Raw genomic sequence first — 9,061 nt, forward strand, 5'->3', positions numbered from 1 at the left:
GCATTTCACATTTCAATAGGAATTCATGCGATTGGGAAATTCATATGAGGAAAAAATCCAGATCACAGATTACAAAAAAAATTGCAGAAATGTTGCCAATGTGACCGTACCTTCATTGTGTCTCATTAGACTAGTTAATGATGCAGGAATGCTTGGTAAATGAACATGAGACCCCTTCCATAAAGCTGCTTCTTGATTTTATTGACTTATTTTACGGTTAAGACTTCGGTGGAGAAACCCGATCTACAATCAGCTCAAAAGGACACAAACACATGACAAACCTTTAGAGTGAAATGAGATCAGGCAGTCACAGAGTGGCCACTTTTCCACTGGCTCATTGAGTATGACGTCCTCTGGAAAGATGACCACTGTGATGTACTCAAACTTGCAAAGACGCTCCAAGATCTGAGTCATGGGTTTGGACTTGGATTTCTTCATCATACAGCAAATCCCCACCACGATCTGACGCTCTGGAGGCTTAAGAGAAAAAGCAAGAATTTAAATAAGACATATCAGTATCTCCCTAAACATGTCAAACTCTGCAGCAAGACTGCATATGAGTGGCCATACTTATGTGTACAGATGTTGAAAGAACACTTCAGGGGTTTTCTGGAGAATCCAAGTGTATTGATTAACTCTCAGTAACTGCATGGCCATGAAGCACTTTTGATGACTGCATTACTGTTGCACAGCACTTTGTCACTGGACATTTTGAAGTGAAGTGAATTGAAGTGACATACGACCAAGTATGGTGACCCATACTCGGAATTCATGCTCTGCATTTAACCCATTCAAAGTGCACACACACAGCAGTGAACACACACACACCGTGAACACACACCCGGAGCAGCGGGCAGCCATTTATGCTGCGGCGCCCGGGGAGCAGTTGGGGGTTCGGTGCCTTGCTCAAGGGCACCTCAGTCGTGGTATTGAGGGTGGAGAGAGCGCTGAACATTCACTCCCCCCACCTACAATCCCTGCCGGCCCGAGACTTGAAGCCGCAACCTTTGGATTACGAGTCCGACTCTCTAATGCTTTGCAAGTAACCATTAGGCCACGACTTCCCCCGGATTATTTTCAGATTAGTAATGGTGCCGTTGTCTTCTAAGCAACACACTTGATTTGTGGTAAAAAGTAAAAGGAAGTAGTTCTACACTACTATTCAAAAGTAAAAACATTTTGTTTATGAAATTTATATTTTAACCCCCGGTTTCACAGACAAGGCTTAAGATAGTCCCAGACTAAAATGCATATTTGAGCTGTCTCATCTGAAATATGCTTCTGTTCTCTAACTACTAAATCCCCAAGTATATGAAGGACTTTGTGCAAAATCCCTCTATTAGACCAGGCACTTAATCAAACTGCACTCCATTCGTACCGAGTCATCCTCCAGGTCGTCTTCGTACAGTTCCATGTCTGTCCTCATGCTGGCGTAGTCGTCCAGGCCTTCGCTCTCATCCTCCGCGCAGCCCACGAAGAATCTGGGAGCGCCGCACTGGCTCTCGCCGGGGCTGCTGGGCTCTGACATTACAGTCCACAGCGGCAGCGACCCTCTGCTTCCTGCCGCGCCATCTCACACTAACACACAGAGCTGGAGGGGCCCGCGGCCAGACCAGCTCCGTACCCAGCCTGCAGGAGCAGCGGTGGGTCACTGGCAAAGCGTGTGAATGTGAGTTAGAGAGGTAGAGGAGAGGCTGAATGAGGCCTGCCAAAGTGCAGGTAAATAGTTATTGGGAAGGATGTAAAGTGATGGACTGACAACACAAGTTCATTCTTCCTAAGGTTGATATGTTTCAGTTTATATGAGAGAGGATGTTTCTCCAGGTGTCTTAACAAGATCCTCAAAGAGTGAACTGAAGGATGAAAAAAAGGATCTTCTTTCCTACAAAAACAAACAAACACGCTTAATCAATAAGTGATCCAATCAGTCAGTGCACATATAAATTGTGATCGCTGTGTCAGTACTTATGTTTGTTTTAGCTTGAAAGTCATTGGGTGATGGCCACTGACTGTAGTCCTTGTACAATTTATACTAAAATCAATTTACACAAAAGTACAACAAAATGAAGATTCTGTCATAAATTATTCACCCTGATGTCAAAAAATTTCTTTCATTAATCTTCGAAGCACAAATGAAGATGTTTTTAATGAAACCTTAGATATTTCTGTCCCTCTACTGCAAGTCCATTCCACCAAAGGTTTGATGCTTCAGAAAGTTCATAAAAGACATCATAAATGTAATCAAGATGAACTGAGCGGTTTAATATGTCTTCTGATTACTTTATATGATGAACAAATTAGGCTTTTATTCACATATCAACACTGATCGCTGCACTACATACAGCACATCAAATATGGTAAACGGAAACTCAAATTAGGGGTAAGTGATATTGCAAAAATCTTTTCTTTTTTTTCAGGCAGGATCACAATCCACAATCTTCTCTCAATTCTTTTTCAACTATTTTGTAAGTTACAGAACAGTACAGCGACTACAGACAAACTAACTTCCCTAATTTCCCAAATTCATTTCCCTAAAAGATGCTAATTACAAACAATAGAATGAATACAATATACAAAAAAGTGCCTAACATTGTTCAAGTACAAATTCACACAAACATGTCGACTGTTTTGAATATCAGCACAGCTGCCATTTGGATTCAGGTGGAGTTATGCGAGTTATCATGGCTGTGCTAATATCTGTCTATTTCCTAATAATTTATTTATTCTAATAATATTCATTCTTATCTGTTTGTTTGTGTTTATTTAGTTTCCCAAAGTTTGATGCTTTGGTTTCTCATGAAACTATTTTGATTTGCAGAAAATAAATATATGAGCTAACTAGCTGAAAAGTTGAAAACTTAAAACAACAGCACTTCTGCTTGTGTCATATTATCATGCTGACACTCATGTTACAGCTCCTGCCTTCACGTCAGCAAATTCTCCAGTCCAGACGAACCACAGAGCTCTGTTCTCAGATTGAAAATACATTTGTGCCACGGTAATCACACTGCAAAATCAACCCTAACTGACAAACATATACACTGAATTATATAAAATGACCTTTACTTAGGTTATAGTTTCTGTTTAGTCTCTAAACAAGAAGAATCACCCCCCGGATCTCATTTTACTAAACCTCTTTCAAGTCATACATTTTTTACTAAATCAACCAGGTTAACACAATGAAGGTGGTAGCAAGCCTGAACAATTCTGAACAGTTGAATAAACCTATAAAATAATTAGATTTAATAAGCCTGAGGAACCTCATATAAAGAATACATGATTGAGAACAGTTTTAAATCTAGATTGTAACACTGAACTATAAGCGTTCACTTTTCCGAAGACATTAATCACAGAGATACTTGAGAAAATAAAATGAACAAGACAAATTCTTTGAGAGCAAATAAACGGAAACAATTCAGTTATTTCCCTTTGACCACAGTATGAATCCATTCTTGGCTGTATTCTCACAGAGCACATGTTATATACTGTTATTGATAACTAAATCTGACACGTATGTTGATCAGTTTATGAGGAAAATCAATCTCTATGATATTTTACATTACACATAAAACGTGTTTGGCTAATGTCTAAAACAGTGTTACACATGTGTAACTGTGACAGCACAATCTACATCTCGGGTTACTAGGTAACAGTTTCAGATCTCTATACCAATGAACACTGCACTGACTTTCCTATTATAACATGAGCAAACGAACAGAACAACACAAACAAGCCCAATGAAACCCTAAACAGTGCAAAGGCGAATAAATACAATTCATTTCATTTCTTGCTGCTTTCCATTTATAAATATTTAAGAGAAGTCGTGAGTAACTTACGTTGTGCAGGCTCGCTAGCTAGCAATATGGCTATTCGTTAGCTCAACGTAAACAAGACACTTTTCTTCAGCTATTATGAGAACTGAATGACAACGGAAGCTAATTAAACTTAGTTTGGGCAATATGAAAGCTCTTTAGTTTCATGCAAAAATACGGACATTTACGGCATTTTCTAGTGATGACTTACTACGTGATATGCGAGGCGGCGTTGACTGTTTCACAGCTGTCCTCGGATTTGACAGGTTGTAAATGAAACCAAACTTGACCATCGGACGCAAAGGTAAACAAATCTTTCAGCCAATGAGAGAGCAGGATTTGTAGACAGACAGCTGCGACCAACTAATGAGGCAATAAGAGGGCGGGACTTAAGTGGTAGCAGAGGAACTCGCTTCGCCTCAATATTTTTGGGAGTATTAAAAAGTGCTTTTCATAAAACGGTGTAATATTTTAGATCAAAACCAATCAGAATTAATTCTTGCGTAGCTGGTCAGTGAATCTAAATCAAACAGAACCATTTAAATTAACATCTCCAAAATAATTTTATTGTATTCACATTCATTCATATCACGGCTATACAAATGTGCAGATATCTGCGAACACACAGCCCATTATTAAATACAACACTGTCTTAAAACAGACAATGTTTTCAATGACATGACAGTTTATATGATTATATGTTATTATTCATGATTGCGATAAAGTCAGGTTTCAAAATGAAGTGTTATTCCGCAGCAGCATGTTATTGTCATGTCCTCCAGGAAAATTAGTCTCTTTATAACTCTGGAACAGACAAGTGTTTGTGGAGGGAGATTTCTTCAACACGCTCCGATGAAGATAACCGTTAAAGAAATCTGCTGCTGACAGCCTTTTCTTGAAATTCACTGCTTTGAATCCAACCCATCCATCCTAAAATAAATAAATAAATAATAATGAAAAAGACAACACAAACTACACTGAAGGCAAATTGTTACATGATGTTAACCGTGCAGCAAATGTTAAAAACAACACTGTTCTTCTGATATCAACACTGATACAATTTAGAACTGATATGAAATACAGCATAATATAAAGCACATCTGGTACACACATTGTTTTTGTAAACTACAGCTAAAACCATTAAAATCGTTTTTGTTCATAGAAATTAGGCTCAGAAATTAGTACTCCGAGATGAGTACTGTGATCGTTAAAAAGATGGGCATAGCTGAATGGGAAAAACTCGCTGTACATTGTACATCCACACCAACAAAGTTGCAGGCCTCTAGCGGTTTGATTGGCCTTGAGCATTTTTCTTCTGTGCTAGTGAACTCGTGTATGTGGTAACATTTCTTAACTCCATGTGCATACCTGGCAGCGGACGAGTAGGGTATTGGATTCTTTCTGATAATGGACAGACCCTGGCACTGAAGATAAATAAGGAGCAGCTGCAAAGACACATGAAAGAAAATGTGATAACTTTTTTCCAGTGGACAAATGTAGTTAGGATGTTTGTCTGCAGAATGTTTGCTTTGTTCTGAAACAGGGACCAATGTTGCATTATTGCACATTTTCAGAATGCAACATTTCACAGTGTACCCACAATGTGTTTTTGCAAGTCACATGTGCATAAAACTCCTATCTGTGATCATCCATCAAGATAAATTATTAAGATTGCAATGCACCCATTTCGGAAAAGAACAGTGAAATTTTTTTAAATGAAGACAGTGTTTTAGATAAAGCTCTTTGGTTTTCAAGTGTGATAAGTAATTTGTTCACCCACAAAATTAAGACGCTACTGCTTTTTATGCAACACATTTCCCATTATGAACTATAATATAGCTTGGTTCATTAGGTCATAAGCAAGCTGTGAAAAGCCCTCAGTCAATCAGCCACAGCCAATACCACAAAATCACCAACTAACCAAATCTGTTTACCTGTAAACGACACATTGCAGAAGTCCAGAAGTTTGATGGGATTGCCCATCCAAATTGTTTTCAAAGGAATCTGATTGAGAAAAAAACAAATACTGTGTTTAATGTTGTTTAAAGCATAACTGATGTAAATGTACATTTCTTAGGATCTCTTTATTCCTACCCGAGATCCAATAGCTCGAAACAATCGATCAATGTAGTCACAGCTGTGCTCTTCCCATATAATCCAGGCCATTCTGGAACTGATTTTAGGGGCTGAAAGTAGTGAAGTAGATGTTGTATTAAATGCAGTTCATCTGTTTTTACATTATTCTCACATGGTGACCTAACGAGTGCTTCATTCTTCAGAATTAGCTGACTCTTGTGTTTTGGTCCTTACCTAAAGAATACACTTACCAAATGATGCTCCCTCCTTAGGCTGCTCCTTTCTGTTTGCTATCCGTTCTGGTAGATGTTTTAGAGTGTCCATCAACTGTTGATTTAAAAATGAGACAGCAGTTTTAAAACAGCTCAAGTGAATGAAACTTTTGATTTCATGCCAGATAGTGTTAATGTGTATTGTGTAGTGCATAAGCAAACCCTGTGACAATTAACTTTAATTGTTTAAACTTCAAATAAAATAAATTGTTCTTGTAGCTCAAAGTGTTCCTGTAATATTATGGAGTATTACTGTAGTTCAAACAGTAGAGCATGGCATTATCAACACCAAGGCCATGGGTTTGTTTAAGGAAATGCAAGAATCGAGGAAGTGTATTTCATGAATGCAATGTACACTACCATACAAAAGTTCAAGAAGATTTTTAAATGTTTATGAAAAAAGTCTCTTTTGCTTGCCAAGATTGCATTTTTTTATATAAAAAAAATACAGTAAAAACAATAATATTGTGAAAGATTAGTATAATTTAAAATAACTTTTCTATTTTAATATATTATAAAAATTGTATTATTCCTGTGAGGCAAAGCTGAATTTTCAGCATCATTACTCCAGTCTTCAGTGACACATGATCCTTCAGAAATCATATCTAATATGCTGATTTGGTTTTCTAGAAACATTTATTATTATTATCATCAATGTTGAAAACAGGTGTGCTGCTTAATATTATTGTGGAAACTGATATTTTTTCATTATTCTTCGATTAAGATAAAGTTCAGAATAGCATTTATCAAGGGAAAATAAATTACGGTATAAATGTCTTTACTGTCACTTTTGAACAATTTATTGTGTCTGCTCAGTAGAAGTATTATTTTCTTTTTTAATCTTACTGCGCTCAAACTTTTAAACAGAAGTGTTTTTGCATAAAACTTTATGCTAAATATATAAATGAAAAGGAATCACCATGGGCAATTTTTTTTAATTCATTCTATTATTTGTAATTTGCATCTTTTAGGGAAATTAATTAGGGATTTTTTTAAAAATCACCCAGAATTTCTACAAATTAAATTTGTACTTAATTAAGAGTTTAATTGCAGAAATTTGTACTTCATTAAAAGCACTTAATTACAGGTGTAAAATATGTCAAGAGTAGGGGGTGAGTTACCATTTCTGAACCCACAACTGCTAAAGTGGCCCCGAGCTCATCAGCAGTGCAGTTCTTTGGAACCTCATACAGCTCTTGCTGAAGAATGGGGCCCACATCAAATCTACAATATAAAATACAAACCATAAAAAAAGACTTGATATTTGGAAGAGAAATATATAGAAATATCTTTTCTGTGACTTTCATATTGGAGTCATTTACCTCTTGGGTCTTATTTGCATGATAGTCACTCCTGTGACACTGTCACCATGTAGAATCGTATGAAAGATTGGAGCAGGACCCCGCCAGCGTGGTAACAGACTAGGGTGCACATTCAGGATCCCGCTGAGAGACAAAAAACAAACAAATTATGGTCTATAATGGGCGGAGGACATGTTAAAACATTTCAAAAAGCACACAATGACTACAGACACAAATGGTACAGGACCCATCCAGTCATTAGTCATGCTTTTCCCTGAATTCTAATTACTTACTAAGGCATTTTGTTGATGATGTTCTCCTTGATTAAACAGCCAAATGACACCACCACACCAACATCAAACTGTGCACTTAAATCCACATCTGGCCAGTGGTGAAGAGGAAGGCTGTGCTGCTCTGCATACTTTCTGACTGGAGCATCTCTGGACAGCGACACAACCTCAAGTGAACCTATGACTCCAGCTTTTGTGTCATCTCTACAAAATGAAAAGCAATCAGTCACATCATAATACAGTATGTTTATTAGCACAAACAGCAATGCAATAACAAACCGGATATCATTACCGAGAAACATGAAGCCGTTTCAATGGTTCCAATGCAAAATCATCACTTCCAAAGAACAACACTCTCCAGGGTGGTTTTGAAGCAGATTGTGTTTGAGTTACAAAAGATTTATTCCTGCTGAACAGAAATAAGCCTCTTCTATGACTGCCGTCACATCGACGAAGACGTGCGATGCAGCTGCTACAAAGTCCTTGAGACACTAAACGTCCCTGGTCTATCAATTTTAAATAGTTTAGGTTCCACATCCTTTAATGTAATGTTTCATGAATGACACAAACTATCTTTAACAGCTAGCAAAACACAAAACCGTCACTCCTCGATTAACGGATAGTAGTCAGAGGAGTCATTCTATTATTTCACGATAACTTCAGTCGAGACAGTAGTGACATTTTTCACAATCACGCGTTTCACCAATTTATAGTCATTATACTAATCTGTTTCGACAGTTGCAAGGTTACGGTGAAGCTATATGTGAAGTTATATGTACACACAGGAGCACGTGTGCGTCGCCATGTTGAAATTGACGTCATTTCCGCTAAAGGTTTCATATAAAAGTCATACGTTCATAAATATAACTTTACAACATTTGCATAAATAACGGGTTTCGCTGTAATTAAAATTAAACAAAACACACTGACTATATTTATAAAGTTGTATTTGTTCTTTCGCGGTGTGTGTGTGTGTGTGTGTGTGTGTGTATTTTGTAATTTTTTTTAATCGAGTCTTTTCAATTAATCGGTTGAGCTGACAGACTTGAATTGAGAATATTGTATATACATATTGACTTATGGAGCGAAAACTTTGCTTTAACGATCATGTGAAGAGGCTTGATGAGCAATTTTTCCTCTGTGCTTTTAGTGTAGAGGAAATGCAGTTTTGCTCAAATATCAGACCCTACAACTAGTGAATTATGGCCTGTATCAGAAATGTATAAATTATATATTTTTTTATTATTGTAAAATAATTGAGTGGTCAGTTGTGATTGATAATACGTTTTTTGCCCCACTATACTATGATC

The 9,061-nt window shown here is 37.2% G+C and overlaps 2 protein-coding genes across 3 annotated transcripts in view; both read right to left on the minus strand.

Annotated features, from left to right (window-relative positions):
* The window catches only part of LOC306870880 (inositol hexakisphosphate and diphosphoinositol-pentakisphosphate kinase 1-like), a 29,999-nt gene extending 25,896 nt beyond the window's left edge, over positions 1-4,103 (minus strand). For both annotated transcript variants that reach the window (XM_079418384.1, XM_079418385.1), the window contains exons 1-3: positions 4,024-4,103; positions 1,379-1,882; positions 282-477 (exon numbers count right to left, since the gene is read on the minus strand). In XM_079418384.1, coding sequence (XP_079274510.1) covers positions 282-477; positions 1,379-1,528 — 346 coding nt within the window. In that variant the 5' untranslated portion in view covers positions 1,529-1,882; positions 4,024-4,103. The remainder of the gene's footprint in view (positions 1-281; positions 478-1,378; positions 1,883-4,023) is intronic.
* Positions 4,104-4,354: 251 nt separating this feature from the next.
* LOC306845742 (methionyl-tRNA formyltransferase, mitochondrial-like) lies at positions 4,355-8,580 on the minus strand. The gene is made up of 9 exons (XM_079378714.1): positions 8,044-8,580; positions 7,755-7,955; positions 7,483-7,605; positions 7,282-7,384; positions 6,140-6,215; positions 5,907-5,998; positions 5,747-5,816; positions 5,181-5,257; positions 4,355-4,742 (listed from the first exon to the last, which is right to left on the minus strand). Exons 1-9 carry the CDS (start codon positions 8,286-8,288, stop codon positions 4,545-4,547), a joined length of 1,185 nt encoding a protein of 394 aa, XP_079234840.1. The 5' UTR covers positions 8,289-8,580; the 3' UTR covers positions 4,355-4,544.
* Positions 8,581-9,061: the final 481 nt, after the last annotated feature.

This window comes from Barbus barbus (assembly GCF_936440315.1).
Source record: "Barbus barbus genome assembly, chromosome: 1".
NCBI lineage: Eukaryota > Metazoa > Chordata > Actinopteri > Cypriniformes > Cyprinidae > Barbus > Barbus barbus.

What these genes read in the sequence shown, in the direction of transcription:
- LOC306845742 (XM_079378714.1), bottom strand. Translation starts at nt 8,288, where the DNA reads ATGTGGAACCTAAACTATTTAAAATTGATAGACCAGGGACGTTTAGTG. An exon ending in ATGCAAATAAGACCCAAGAG is followed by an intron (nt 7,385 to 7,482) that starts GTAAATGACTCC and finishes TTTATATTGTAG; the next exon opens with ATTTGATGTGGGCCCCATTC. An exon ending in CTGCAATGTGTCGTTTACAG is followed by an intron (nt 5,258 to 5,746) that starts GTAAACAGATTT and finishes GTGTCTTTGCAG; the next exon opens with CTGCTCCTTATTTATCTTCA.